At 42.3% G+C, this 15827-nt stretch overlaps 1 protein-coding gene across 5 annotated transcripts in view; it reads left to right on the forward strand.

The window, feature by feature from the left end:
* The window catches only part of LOC111859726 (cytohesin-3-like), a 16089-nt gene extending 399 nt beyond the window's left edge, over positions 1–15690 (forward strand). Inside the window, exons 1-13 of one of the 5 annotated variants that reach the window (XM_023842693.2) lie at positions 226–623; positions 4853–4935; positions 5137–5201; positions 5778–5844; positions 8345–8463; positions 8562–8642; positions 9301–9413; positions 10803–10951; positions 11653–11764; positions 12942–13018; positions 13613–13684; positions 13778–13932; positions 14334–15690. In XM_023842693.2, the coding sequence (XP_023698461.2) occupies positions 602–623; positions 4853–4935; positions 5137–5201; positions 5778–5844; positions 8345–8463; positions 8562–8642; positions 9301–9413; positions 10803–10951; positions 11653–11764; positions 12942–13018; positions 13613–13684; positions 13778–13932; positions 14334–14415 (1197 nt within the window). In that variant the 5' untranslated portion in view covers positions 226–601 and the 3' untranslated portion in view covers positions 14416–15690. Of the gene's footprint in view, positions 1–224; positions 624–3089; positions 3618–4852; positions 4936–5136; positions 5202–5777; positions 5845–8344; positions 8464–8561; positions 8643–9300; positions 9414–10802; positions 10952–11652; positions 11765–12941; positions 13019–13612; positions 13685–13777; positions 13933–14333 lie in introns of those variants that run through there. The other 4 variants (XM_023842695.2, XM_023842696.2, XM_072711970.1 and 1 more) reach the window with 4 other exon arrangements.
* The last annotated feature ends 137 nt before the right edge of the window (positions 15691–15827 follow it).

The raw sequence follows: 15827 nt of genomic DNA on the forward strand, positions 1-15827 counted from the left end.
CTTGTTTTTGGGCCTACAGAGTTTTTTTGTTTTTCTATGGTAATTATACCACGAAATTTCACACCTGTGCGCTTACTCTGAAGTTATACAGGCGAACAAATATTTTAAATAATTACGCACTTAAACTATGATCATGAAAAACGATTCAGATACTTAAGAATGTATGAAAAACGTTTTTCCCTTAAATATGCTATTATTATGAATAGCAACATTGATCTATGCAGTCTTGTTATTTTCTGTTCAAACTCCTTGTCACGCTGATCGATCGACGTCTGGCAATATTGATGACAATGGTAAATGATTAAATAATGAAATAATCCGCGACACCTGTGTGCCCAAAGACTATAGGGGTTGGGGAGGTACACACATTGCAAAAGAAGAAGGGAAAAAGTCTGCAGGGCTTTGCTGGCTCCATTTTGCGGAAGCCGATGTTAATGCGGTCCTGTACATGATGACAGACTATTTCTGAAAACGGACCTTCGTGCCGGAGCTGCGCAGCCTGCAGAAGGAAGTCCTGTCGTTTAAACAATCATCGTTTATCTCGGTAATTTTATTAAACAACATTAGCAGAGTGACACTTTATATAAAGTACTGAGCATCAATGACAGACTACGTCCAACAGGGTGAGTGTCTGCATTATTCTATCTTTCCATCATTTCAGCCGACTGTCAGTGGGTTTTACATCATTTTTAGCCTATAATGGTTTGAGTAATATTCTTCTTCTTCTTCGACGATATATTGTGTCCTTGTGAATGTAGATTAAATATTAAGAACCAAAAACCTTCAAATTAGTTGTTTATTGCTTTTGGGTGTGTGGACTACACATTTGTTAAATAGTTATAATGTGCATCATCGATTAATACAAAAAATAATCAGGTGAATAGTGGCACGCAAAAAACTTTAACCTTATGACTGATGCGTAGGTTAATTGTTAATAATAGCTCAGTGGTTTCACCAATACATGCACAAAACTTGAGCAGGTTTGGGAGATTTTGGAGTTAACTGAAAAACCGATCTGAGTGTTTTTAATAATAATAATGACATTTGATATGTTACGCCTCCGATATTTCGCATCTTACAATACTGAAGAGCTTGCCAATTTAATAACGTGTCATCACTTGAAATGGCATATAAGTAGAATACGTAATATTGGAAACAAAAAAAAAAGGTATTCAGTACTCCGTCGAGTCTGTACGAGAAGTCATAAATGCATATGTAGTTTTTAGGTGGTGTCCTTTACATAATATATAGACCTGTCACCTGAGAGTTTAAGCATTATTGTAACGTGCGATTTAATTTAGGCCTAATTTAATTAATTAATTCAGTTGTCTGATGGAAAGGGAGGCGATGGCAGCGGTTAGGCGTTGCTGGGTGTTAAGAGCAATGCTGGGTCATGCCGAGTTTGCTGTTTAAATGACATTTAACCTTACTGTTTATTCACGGCCCAATGCCCATTTATTGTGGCTCAGAGAGTAATTCTGAAGCACTTGCTCAAAGCTATTGACATTTCGTTTTACCCCAGTCTGACCTAATTTATGATGCAGTTAGTTGTGAAATCATTGCCTAAGTACTTTCTCTTAATTCTGGGGGCCCGAAGTGCACAGAGGGCGACAGTGGGCGCCTCTGTCTCCTCTTGTCACAGATATCAAGCGTGTAAGGTATTCTGTCGTTGTGTCTGCAAAGCCCGTGTTTGTGAACCAGCCTGGTTTTTAACTCCCCGAATTCTAGTTGAATGGATACCGCAATCAACGGGAACCCGATTTGCGTAAGCTTTCGTTTTAAACCTTTTTGCTAATAATCTCATCTGAGAAACGCCTATATTATTTATTATGATAAGGCTGCGGTTTAACATACGGGGGAGAAATTCTTTAAAACTGCCAAGGGAGACATCACTTAACCCACCTTTATAATCACGACACAGTAATTTACCCAGATTAATAAGACTTCGTAGTTTAGGTGTTTATTCACCACAACCCTGACGCATTGTTAATGCAGTTTTTAAACATCTCTTTTAAATATTACAGCAGCGCATCACGCCTGTAAAATGACAAACGTGTTACGTTGGTAATGTGAGATATTTTATACGGTATAATTACGCAGAGAATCCGACCCGCAATAGTGCATTTAGAGTTAATGATGGTGAGCAATACTATAACGGAGAATGACGTGCCCAGTGCGTATGTTCCATGCCTTCATGCAGTGTGTGATGTGGTTGAATGTCACCATTCTGGTTAGATGTCTTCCTATATGAGCTGTGCCTGCTAGAGAATTCCTTCCAGTGTGGTGAGGAGGGCTACCAGTGCAGGCTCTGGAATTTTAGATAGGATAGTTGCCTATTGTATTAGCTATCACCCAGCGTGACTGTGATCTGCTCACCTTGCTGGTGCTTCACTGCAGATAGTGGCTAAGGTGAAGTTACCATGGAAGCCCGAGGAAACAACATGATCAGCTGAGGTGAAAAAGACGAGATGCTGATGAGGGACGCTGGATCAGTGCCTGCACGCTGATCTGTGCACTTCTGTCCTGCACTTATTTTAGGGCTAATCAACGGAAGGAAGGGCCAGCTTTGTTTAGTTGGGCCAGACTTAACAGCGGGAGCTATGGCTGCGGTGGTGTGCTGGGCTAACGCATGGCCAGATGAGTCATCCTTTGTTATTTTCCACATAAACCATTTTCTGTTCAAAACAAACCATCACAGTCAAGTCCTTGTGATCAGTGGTGAAGGAATTGGGAAGTTCTGCTATAACATTAGCATGGTTGAGCTCCACTCAGCCCTTTAGACAGCAAGGTGATAATGATAATGTACTTGTAATAATGCCAAAGCTCACATTCACCCTGCGGTTAGGCATTTCCATCCTGATATCATTCTCCAGGAAGACTTTGCCCCCCAGTTGCAAAGCAAGAGGATGTCTGAATGGTTTGCCGAGCATGAAAACAATGTTTCAGAGACCTATTAGACCTGAGCGGTATTCTGTAGAGCAGGAATTCTAGCCAAATAACTTAAGCCAAATGTATGGATCGTCCAATAGGAATGTCACACATCTCTCTTCCTATTAGACAGTTTTCACATTTGGTTTAAGTCATCCAGCCAACTGTTAAATTCTGCTTTGTGGAACATCTCCCAATCTCATCCATACTGCAGGCGTATTCCATTACCATGAAGAACGTACCGATTTATGGGTTTTTATCGAACAGTAGTATCACAAACCTCCATCACTTAGGAGCTTTCTGGTGTCCCGTGATGGTCCAACACCTACCATGATACTTTATTTTAGTTTCATCTTTTGGTACTAAATTGTACGCCTATAAATTTTATATGGAATAGTCTCAATAGGATAATGTTGCATATCAAATGATGGAGAGAGATAGAGTGACAGAGAGAGGAGTAGGTAAATGCACAAACGAAGTATTTTGAGCTGGTTGAGATACAATGCAGACTAGTGTCCTTAATTAGCATGAGAAGGGGATCTCCATAAGTTCCTCACTCTTATGTTTACGTGTGGAGGTCACTTGATCTGTGCTTGCATTTCGATATGGTCACATTCAACAAATTGTGATGTTCTTCCACAGTGCCAGAGTTCTGTGAAGTTTGGTGTGAACGCCAGATGTTGATATAGGTGCGGCAAATCACGAAACTGAATTTTGAAATCCAGGAAACCTCTTCACAGAAAGCCTCTTTGATTGATCTCTGCCAGGCATTTTAAAATTTATTTATTTTTTCTACAGTCACCTTAATACACGGTTTCAGAATGACTGGCACAGACAGTAATGGAGTATGTGTTTAGGTTTGGTCTCATGCTTTTTCGGTATGACTGAACCTGAGGTCATTTGGAAAGAATATCAGTATTAATCTTTGACTAATGTGACTAATCCATGTCTGAGCATGTGCAGCACTAATCCATGTCTGAGCATGTGCAGCACTTGCCTTAAAGTGTCAGCTACTAATTTGTGAGCCGCACCAGCTATAATTCTTTCTTAATTATATCTTCAGTGATGTGCAATTTCCCTTCAAAAAAGCACCGTTGTTATGTGGTGGTAAAGTCGAGCTGTATTTCCTACATGATGCACATATAAGGTTCAAAAACTAGCTTCGCAGTAATTCGAAGACCAAAATAAAAGCAGAAGTGCACAAATGTATATTACGCTGACCTAAGAAATCGTCTAATGTATTCAGTGTTTTTTCTGCGAAAATGTATGCATTGTTGGACATAGGTTCTTTACAACGGCTGAAGTTAACTTCAGGTGAAGGGCATAGGAAACCACCTCGATGTTTAAGCTGCCATCAGTGTAACAGGCTCTGAGGTGACCTATATATTGGATAATGTTTTACATTAACTGCACCTTCAAAATGCATTCATAGAACATTCACAGAACATTCATAAGCAGAATGTAAGTATATCGTAACGAGCTTTAAAATACATTAATAACAAACATTTTATGGTCATATGATTATTATGTTGATCATATAATGTTTGTTGTTACTTTAACAGCTGTAGTATACACTATGTTAGAATGTTAAAGTATACTTGCATGCTGCTTATGGCTGTTCTATGAATGCATTATAAAGGCATTTTGAATGTACAGTTAGTATAAAGCGTTACCAAATATTGTGATGATCAGGATGGTTAAAGCCTTCATTAGTAACACTGAGCGTGTGGTAACTATGCACTTACGTGTTTGACATATGGCCGGAAATGCACCACTTAGTTCTCACACATAAATACTGTTCTCAAATATAATGTTTAAGTTACTGTGCTATCAAACTCACGCAGACAAACTCAGCCAGCAGCGCATAATCGTGCCACCAATTATGGCTGTTAAAATCTACATTCTTGTGCTTTTTCTTCCACAGTATCAGAAGACTTCAGTCCCCTGGAGAGACTGGAGATTGAAAACCTCAGAATGCATAAAAATGAACTCTTACTTGACATAGAGGTATTATTGGCACACGTCTTTGCAGCTAAAGGGTCGGACACTTGGGGGGCAGCATCATCCTGTGATGCAGGATGAACCTTACGCTGTAAGATGATGAAATAATTGCAGTTGAAGATCAATCCATAGACACTTCTCATTTACGGGAGATGGTGGTGTCATTCTCATCCACTGAACGACTGTCTGCTGCTTCTCCTTTTGCAGAAGCTGAAGTCGGAGATCGAAAATGTCATGGCAGAAATACAAGATTTCGAGGAGGCAGAGGAGAAGTGAGTGCTCCTATAGCGATATTGCTTCATGTTACAGAAAATGGCAGCTAACCCTAACTCCGATTTGGCAGTGGTGGCTTAGTGGTTAGGGAACCGCACTTGAAATCGAAGAATTGCAGGTTTGAATCCCTGCCCAGCAAGGCACCACTGAGGTACCCTGAGCAAGGTACCGTCCCCAAGCACTGCTCCCCGGGCGCTGAATTAGCTGCTTCCTGCTATGTCATGATGTCACATATGGGATAAATGCAGGGGACACTTTTCATTGTTGTGGGCTGTGATGTGTCAACAATGACCACTGATCACCAAATTATATAATTATTTTATTAATTTTCACGATCTGTGAGTGCTAGAGGAAAAACTTTGATCTGTCTTACGTCTTATACAGTATGTGGGGAAAATAGGAGATTCAGTCTTAACAATATGCCTGATTCTGCTTATCACTTAAGGTGCATCGGATCATGGTTGTAGGATTATACATTATGCAGGAATTAACACCCATTTGCCCAGAAACCCTCAGAATCATATCAGGCTTTGCTTGAGGCCTTTCTCCCATTCTTCTGCTCTCCTTGTCTACAGCAAGGTCAACGAGAGGAATAAGCAGTTTGCAAGTGGCAAGAAGAAGTTCAACATGGACCCCAAGAAGGTGAATTTACATGCACCTATGCTTAGAGTAACAGCAATACAGTTTTCATCTGTGTCCTCACTCTTTTTTGAGCACAAGTGTCATACTTATATTGTGTCACTTTCCCGCCATTTTGACCTATAATCACACAACAGCCACCAGGGAACAAAGCTATGTGTCATACATATCTGGTGGCCATGAAGAGCGAAATGGGACAAATTAAGAAAAAGCAAAAACACGTAAAGAAAAAGCAAAAACACTAAAATGAAAAAAAGCAAAAAAAAAAATGATCAGTGGGTGAGAATAAATAGTTTTTATCTTATATAAACATCACTGAATGATATTTGCGGTGACGATTGCATTCTTCCAATACAGTTCAGCTGTCTTTTCCTTCCACAAATATATATTCAGATGTGGGTCTAAGCACAAAGCCTCAAGTTTGCATTGTAACATTTCTTTTATTTTGGACATATAAGATATGTAAAATTTAAAAAATATTTATTGATGTCTGTACCTGTGCATTTTCTATGGGATATTGCGTGAAACAGCTTATGAAAAATGGTTTTATTCAGGAAACTTACAAGTACCTTGTCTGATCTTCCGTCTCGCATTTACGCTGTCAATTTTTAGCAGTGTATTCAGGTACCTGACCACCACGCTGTGAACTGGCGATCTCTAGTTAAAATTCTCTTCATCCTGTCGTTCGATTTTTCTTTGCCCTGGTTAGGATTTTCTCCAAAGGCTTAAAAACGTGGGACATAACTCTGGAAATGGAATGCTGACCTTGCTTTTATCTTATTCTAGATTTATTATTTGTCAGGTGTTTTCTTAGCACACATTGACATAGATCGATCCAGAAAGTGACAGACTCTGCGGTTTTGTCATGATGTCATTTCAAAGAAGCATCAACGTCCATGGAATCTCTGCTGCACTGAGCATGCTCTGTGCAGGCCTGCGTCCTGCCTTAACTGCTGTCAGCTGAAGATTAGTAAACAGGCCTAACCCTGTTGATGGGATTAAGACCTTTGTTTTGTTGACAGGAGTTCAGCCTCCCAAATTCAGATAAACCTTTGTGGCTGTCAAATGAAAGAATGGAGAGCTCTGACATCTGTCAGAATAATCAGCAAACGGGAAGGCTTTGAGTTCAATATTTCTCATGGGAACTTTAAGCTCTTAGGGTGCTTTTGATAGATAGATGGATAGATAGATGATAGATGAAACTCATTTGCATATAGCAGAAAATTAACATAAAGTGCAAAGATACAAAACATTATGCAAAACCCAAGAAAAATGCAAAGACAATGGACGTAATGCAGGCCGTTTGTGCAACAGTCTATATATAGATAAATAACTATTAATTAACAGATTGTACACATGATGGGCATAGTCATTGGAAATATGCTATTAGTATCATAGTCCTGTTGAGACTGGCCATTTTATGTAGGATATGTCTGTATCTCGGGGATGGGTCTTTTCTCCTGTTGTTGTCTCAGCCCGCACATGCTCAGTCTCGACACTTAGCGTAAAGCAGCAGATACTGCAGCACTTGGGGGAAAGCTCAGAAAGTAACTTTCACTATGCATTGACCCTCCGTCTGGTTTCGAGGGTGGCAAGGAGCTCCGGGAACGGCTCACTGCATCGGCGGCACTTCAGATCTGCATGCTGAATTCTGCAGTGTTTTCAGCGTAGGTGAATGTTGTCTCTCACTTTAGCTTGGAGACCAGCGCTATTTTTTTGTGTGGGAGAAGCAAGAAGAGTGAGATAAGTGTCTGTTGCTGGTTTGTGGGGTTTCAGCCCCCTTCTGCTGCCTGTAACCCTTTCAACATACCTTACAGACACGCCAGAGGCGGAAAAAAGCCTTTGTTGGACTTCCTTTCACGAAGAAGAAGTTGCAACTAAAAAAACTAAAAAAAAAGCCACAGCTTTCTCAGTGTGAATAAATTAGGTTAAGCAAAAGGAGGACTTTAAATAGACATACTGAAGCGATATTCTTAAGTAACTTATTTTGTTATTCATAAACACAAAAGAAGAATCTGGAAAAAATTTCATCAGACTAATATCATACGGATAATCAGTATTTTCTTGCCTTATGAGTAGCAATGTACATATTTTGTCATTTTTGGTTGTTATTCAGTAAATTTCTACTGTAGCAAATGAGTAACACCTGCTAGACCAAACTCAGAGGTCTGAACTTCCCGATAACCTCTAACTGTAAAAAATATCATCAATATTGTATTAAAAATCGAATTTGGGAAGTTGTCACTTATTTTCACTCCCTATTTCTCTTCTGCTTTCCTGTAAGAGTTGCGTTTCTGTCATACATCAAGCCCCATTTCCTTGCTCATCGAGCCCCGGAAGGGCTTGACCGGCCAGCTGGGCATCTCCGCAGGACACCCTGATCGGCAAATTTTATCCTAGATTTGTATTTGTTCTAAGGCTGCAGTCCAGGGCCCATTCGTTTGAAATGCAGTTGAACGCTGTTGCCGGTGCTCTTTCATTATCTATTGCGTTTTCCATCCAGGGTATTCAGTACCTGGTGGACAATAAGATCCTGGAGTGGAGGCCTCTGGCGGTGGCGGAGTTCCTGTACAAAGAGGAAGGACTGAACAAGACCGCTATAGGTGACTTCCTGGGAGAGAGGTACGAGCAAGACTGCTGTGTGCCTGCACTGCACTGTTTGCCTGGCCCAAAGCTCTTATCTGTGATGTAATTGAATTCATGGATTTCCTTTTCCATAGAGATGATATGTATATTCAAATTCTGAAAGCCTTCCTGGAACTGCATGAATTTTCTGACCTAAACTTGGTTCAGGCATTGAGGTGAGAAGCTGCTTCTGTTCTGATACTTTAGTCCCATATTTCACGTCCGACTTCCATGCGCCTCTGTGCTGCCATATTCACGTCTGCTTCCATGCGCCTCTGTGCTGCCATATTCACGTCCGACTTCCATGCGCCTCTGTGCTGCCATATTTCACGTCCTGCTTCCATGCGCCTCTGTGCTGCCATATTTCACGTCCGACTTCCATGCGCCTCTGTGCTGCCATATTTCACGTCTGCTTCCATGCGCCTCTGTGCTGCCATATTCACGTCTGCTTCCATGCGCCTCTGTGCTGCCATATTCACGTCTGCTTCCATGCGCCTCTGTGCTGCCATATTTCACGTCCGACTTCCATGCGCCTCTGTGCTGCCATATTTCACGTCCTGCTTCCATGCGCCTCTGTGCTGCCATATTTCACGTCCTGCTTCCATGCGCCTCTGTGCTGCCATATTCACGTCCTGCTTCCATGCGCCTCTGTGCTGCCATATTCACGTCCTGCTTCCATGCGCCTCTGTGCTGCCGTATTCACGTCCTGCTTCCATGCGCCTCTGTGCTGCCGTATTCACGTCCTGCTTCCATGCGCCTCTGTGCTGCCGTATTCACGTCCTGCTTCCATGCGCCTCTGTGCTGCCGTATTTCACGTCTGCTTCCTCGGCTCAGGCAGTTCCTGTGGAGTTTCCGTCTGCCCGGGGAGGCGCAGAAGATCGACCGCATGATGGAGGCGTTTGCCATGCGTTACTGTGACTGCAACCCCGACATGTTTCAATCCACAGGTGAATCAGCCACTGCCTCATCACTAAGAAGCTGATCTTCACCAGCACACAGGCTCAGGGACAATGGCCATTGTGAGAAAATTGAAATTAGGTCCATTAGTGAAGTGAAAATTGTGTATTTTAGGTTTACTGTTTGGCCAGTGGCAGACATGGGTATTTAATCTGCCCAGATGAATTTTATTTTGGAGAGTTTGTGTCATCAGCAGAAAATTAAACATTTTGTGATCCAAGAAAAATGTGGAACATAAATATTATTCAGGATGGATGCTATTTCAGTTTAGCCTCAGTAAGACATAAGCAATGACACTCTCCAGCATACCCGAAAATGAAAAACTCGTGAGTGACAACCATTGTCCAACAGAGTCACAAAGCTAACATTTAAAGAGCTTGCCATATTAGTGTTCTTCCTCTTTGTCTTTCTGTTTGCTTAGATTCCTTCGACTGCTTCAGCTTGTGACATTTCCATTAATTAAATAACTTTTAACACTGTTTACCCTGAAAAGCAACGATGTAGTCATTATTATTATTGCATCAGCCTAAGACATTCTTAGGAGACTACATTTTTGCAATGTTAAAGCACAACACAGGATACTGTACATTATTGTAATCCTGAAAATAGGTATTTTTACAAAAATATAATAATAATGACACATAGTCCAAATGTTCTGTGAAATGCTATGTTCCCACTTGTATAACCATGTCTGTTCATGTAAGGATTAGCAGAAGGTAGGCTTAGCATGTAGTGCATGTAGAAGGCAGATCTTTTTGTCTATTGCACGTATTGCACACTGCATTGCATGCATACAGCTGACCCTGTCATCTGCCCCTGGGTCTTTCGCACACTGCATTGCATGCATACAGTTGACCCTGTCGTCTCCCCCCCCGGTTCTTTCGTACACTGCATTGCATGCATACAGTTGACCCTGTCATCTGCCCCTGGGTCTTTCGCACACTGCATTGCATGCATACAGCTGACCCTGTCATCTGCCCCAGGGTCTTTCGCACACTGCATTGCATGCATACAGTTGACCCTGTCATCTGCCCCTGGGTCTTTCGCACACTGCATTGCATGCATACAGTTGACCCTGTCGTCTCCCCCCCCGGTTCTTTCGCACACTGCATTGCATGCATACAGTTGACCCTGTCATCTGCCCCTGGGTCTTTCGCACACTGCATTGCATGCATACAGCTGACCCTGTCATCTGCCCCAGGGTCTTTCGCACACTGCATTGCATGCATACAGTTGACCCTGTCATCTGCCCCTGGGTCTTTCGCACACTGCATTGCATGCATACAGTTGACCCTGTCGTCTCCCCCCCCGGTTCTTTCGCACACTGCATTGCATGCATACAACTGACCCTGTCGTCTTCTCCCTGGGGCTTCCTGCAGACACCTGTTACATCCTGTCTTTCGCAATCATCATGCTGAACACCAGCCTACACAACCCCAATGTTAAGGATAAGACCACGCTGGAGCGTTTCATCAGTATGAATCGTGGTATCAACAACGGTGGGAACCTTCCGGACGAGTTGCTGATGGTGAGCATGGATGTGTATGTGGGGTGTTGAGTGATGTATGACAGTCCTTCCTGCTAACATGGGAAATCCCATGCACAAAGTCTGCAATACCAGCGACCTGAGGTTGTTATGTTATTGTTTACAGTCACTGTGGCCTGGATACCTGCAATATCAGTTGCAGATGAGTCTTTCATTTCAAACGAGATGTATTACCGAGGAAATGCAGTTTGAAGTCAGTTGTTTGGAATGAGTTTTGTAGTGAGTCAGTGCATTAAGACGTTTTTGACATCATCAGACATCATTGCCTTTTGTGATGATTTGGCTTGTTTTTATTTTATTTGGTAATCATACCTACCCATGGGGATAACTTTGGGTTGAGCATTGAGGTCTCGGCCCATTTAAAGGGGGTGTATTGGCTGGTTACAACCCCCCCATAATTTACGCTCATGTACCTGTCATTTTGGGGGTTTCATCCAATGCATTCCCAATTTACCAATTCTTCCAAACTTTTATGATGGCGAGAATCAGTTTCCCCACCTTCCAGCCCCTGTTCGGCAAGATTAAGATGGACTTTATTGATCCCAGGGGGAAATAGTTTTTTTTTTTTTTTTTTTTAAAAGATCCCTGTGCATAATGGGTAGCAACAAAATATGTCGACTTGAAATGTAGCGTTAGGAACCCAATTAATGATCTCACATTTTGCTCTTACTACTCTTATGCAGAAACTCTACGAGAGCATCCGGAGCGAACCTTTCAAAATCCCAGAGGATGATGGGAATGATCTCACTCATACCTTCTTCAACCCTGACCGAGAAGGCTGGCTTCTAAAGCTGGGTGAGGCGGCTGGATGAGCTTTCTTTGATGCCTGTATGCTGGAACGTTATTTCTGTGTAACTGAAAACTGAACAGCGATTGAAACCCTGAAAGGGTTTTTATTTAGCAGCGATCGCTGCCTATTTCTTTCCTGCCTAAAATCACAGCCGTCTGTAGCAAACTGAGACGATCTAGGTTTTTCCTGTGTGCACGAGTACGCCAGTGGCTCGAGGCATTAAAGATGACGCTAAAATTATGTCATTTGGCTGGGTTTCGAAGGCTTTAGAGATTTAATTAAGCCAATCCCGATTCAGGTGGTTGCGTAACATTTGAACGTGTTCAGCTGGTAAATTACTATGGTAAGTTTCAACTGTAATTGTATCATTTGCTGGTATACATAAGTTCAAATTGCCCTGGGATGAATTTGGATTATAGAAGAGACAGATATTCCATTAAGAACAGTGTTGTATATCAAAACAAGTAAAGCACTCTGTGACCTGTTCCCAATACGTCGTGACTCTCAATGCTAATTATTTAGAACCATCAGAACTATAATCCCTAAAATATGTATGAATATTCTAGGGCAGCACTGGCTTATTACGTCCCTCCGCTATGAGCTTTCTGGTTTCCTCCTGAGGTCCAGAAAATGCAGTGAGATGAATTGGTGTCCATACAGTACATGACCCATAGTGGGACGATACGTGGCCTGAGAGGCAGGCGTGTAGCTGAGAGGCAGGCGTGTAGCTGAGGGGCAGGCGTGTAGCTGAGAGGCAGGCGTGTAGCTGAGGGGCAGGCGTGTAGCTGAGATACGTCCGGTGACTGTGCCTGTGCTTTCCGGGGCCCAGTGCAGGATACGTGGATGCTATGTATTTATTATATCTATTATCCGTAAGTTGAAGCTTGTGCTTGATACAGTCAAAGTTTTACCAGCATAGTAAAACTTTAATTTATGCAAAACAGCCTCCATGTTGTTTCCTTTATTTTTTTCAGAAATGCAAATACACAACACTAACCCTCAGACTTCCGTATTGCTGCACATTTCCCTGCATTTTACTCAGACATTGCATCCCAATACACAGTTTAATGCTAAGCGAACGTAACTTCTGCATAGTGTAGCTGCCTTCGTGGTGAACCTTTGGTTACCCTGAAGGGCGGCGCTAGCAGGCCAATGACAGTAATGCTTCCTCTTGTTGTGAAGGTGGCCGTGTGAAGACCTGGAAAAGGAGGTGGTTCATTCTAACTGATAACTGTCTCTACTACTTTGAGTACACCACGGTATGTGCATTTTTGTTTATGCATTTTTATTTATTCACTGCTTTTATCCAAAGTGACGTATAACTGAAAATGTAGGGTCAAACAGTCCGTGGGGCAATTAGGGGTTAAAGGCCTTGCTCAGGAGCCCTACTGTGAAATCACTATGCCAGACCACGGGATTTGAACTGGTGACCTTCTGATCTCTGGGTGAGCCATACCCCACCCTCAGAAACTGGCTGAGAAGATTTACCAAAATTTACTTCACAGATGTTTACATCCAGTGCCACATAAAACTAAGAGAGCATGGGAAAGCAGTCTCCGATTTGTGGGATTTGACACCGTTGACCTTCCGAGCTCGAGCACAGCATCCTAAACCTGCTGAGTTGCACATGCCCCATGGAGATAGCTTCACAGCCTCCACCCAAACCCTCTCCTGAGGACAGCAGTGACACCTGAGCTCTAAAGCCTGCTGGTTCTGAGCTGGATTCCAGTACATCGCTCACTGGGGAGCCATAAAAAAGGCTCGCCTTGGACAAATGGGAGGAAAGTTCTCTGCATGCTTAGGTCAAGATCTGAAATACTCCTGTATGCCTCACACAAGGTCTGTGTCCACAGGATAAAGAACCTAGGGGCATAATTCCACTAGAAAACCTGTGCGTGAGAGAAGTGGCGTATCCACGCAAACCGGTACGTCTCCCGTGTGCGTCGGAGACGTCGGCTTCTCCGTCACCACCAAATCCCATAATTAACCATAATCCTCTGCTCTCACCTGACACACAGTACTGCCTGGAGCTGTACAATCCCAACAGTCGGGGGCAGAAAATCAAGGCGTGCAAAACTGAAACAGATGGGCGGGTCGTGGAGGGCAAGCACCAGTCGTACATGATCTCAGCAGCCACGGCCGAGGAACGTGACGACTGGATCGAGTCCATCAGGTCAGGACGAGATTATCAGGAGTGATCTGTGTGTATGTCTGTGAAGGTTATGAATATATTACATTGTGGGGGCAAATGTCCGCATGATGTGATAAAAACCACATCATGCGGATGTTGTGGGGACCGTTTACTTGTCCACTACTTCTGCACTAAGCACATGATTTTATGAGTATCATTTATTATTTATAGTTTATTTTCCTGATTGTGTATGTTTGTTTTGCATGACACCCCAAAGTAAATCCCTCAAATTTCAAAGTTCTTGCTGTTAAATAAACTATTCTGATTCTTTGTGTTAGTCATAAAACAGAAAATCTAACAAAGTTGACCCTGTTACTAGGAATTATCACATTCCTTTATTCATGGGGAAAAAAAAAAATCATGAACGTTGTTTACGTCAACAGAGCAAGCATCACCAAGGACCCTTTCTATGACCTGGTGACTGTTCGCAAGAGGAAGGTCATCAACAATGTGGCTCATGAGTGAGGAGAACTCCCACCTAGGATTGTTAAGGAATGTACACATGGCTGAGGACCAGGGAGGGCCTTAGCTTTGCCTGACTGCAATACTGACGCTTGGAGAGTAGGACGCATTAACGAACAACTGGATCGACAGTCAGAAGATGCAGACAAGAGCCCCTGTGCACCAGCCTGTGAGAGGAAATAAAAACTGATCTTCACAGTTATTTAGCAAGTGAAGGGGATGTGGCTGCGGTTCTAATACCAGAAACCATTTCACATTACTACTGCTGCCCTGCAAGGACCAGTAAGGAGATCAGAAGACACAGACTTTTGAAATAACCTTCCATGATCGGGTGGGCAGGTGTTGATATGAAAGACCATTATGAAGAATGGGAACTTTCAGTATTATAATGGAGTTAACTGACAAGTTGCAGCCAGATCATTGCTCAAACAAACGGTGTCAAAACCCACGGCGTCCACTGCATATCGACAAACATGCTGGCTTTAAAAAAGATATTTTATAAAAAAGAAAAATCGCTGTACCAATATAACTCCGATCATTTCTTTTATCATTTATACCCAGCGCGTGAGAGCCACAACCTCCTCATTCCTCAGACTTCTCATGAAAATGCGCAAGAAAGCGTTTCAGATCATCATGCAAGCCAAGGGTTAATGAAAATAAAAACCAGGGACCTTTTAGTGCAAGATGGAAGAAGGAACGAAACAGAGAAGTAATCGTCAGGAAGACGAAAGAATGTCAGGAAAAAGCAGCTTGTTTTTAACCAAGCCATTTTCACTTCCGCCAACTCGCAGTATATTTAGCATCAAACAGTTTATAGTGAGTGAGGTTCCCATCAGATGTAAAGGCGTGTGTGCCACCTTCGCCTACTGATGTGTGACTGAGAAAGGGTGCGGGTCTCGTGTCAACATCATCGGCGCCCCAGCAGACGCGGCTCGAAAAGCGACCCTAACGCCGCCTGGCGATCGGAAGGAAGAACTGGTGGGATTAAATCCCTGAGGGTAAACTATGTGTGTAAAAAAGGAACATGACTTTGAAATCAATGCAAAGTTTGTTTCTGTTTCTAAACAATAAATAAAGAAAACTGGCGTACTTATGTGAGACAAGCTACACAGTGTTGGGCAAAATTTTCAAAAGTGGAAATGTTCACACTAAGATGAGATTCTACACTGTAAGATATTTTAATTTATTTTTAAGTGGTTTGCTGTTTAAAATGTGTTTTAAGTGTGCACACTTATATATAAATGTTGTAATATTTAAATAAACTTGTTTGACCTTTAAGCCTCTTTATTTTGGATAAACAAACTGTAAACACTTATTGTGTTCACATCGAGGGTGTCGGCTTCTGCAGTTTTGTATATGTGTCACTTTGGCCAGCAAGTTATTTTTACTTATGTAGTTTTATTGTTATTTTACAT

This window comes from Paramormyrops kingsleyae, chromosome 5 (assembly GCF_048594095.1).
Source record: "Paramormyrops kingsleyae isolate MSU_618 chromosome 5, PKINGS_0.4, whole genome shotgun sequence".
NCBI classification, from domain to species: Eukaryota; Metazoa; Chordata; class Actinopteri; order Osteoglossiformes; family Mormyridae; genus Paramormyrops; species Paramormyrops kingsleyae.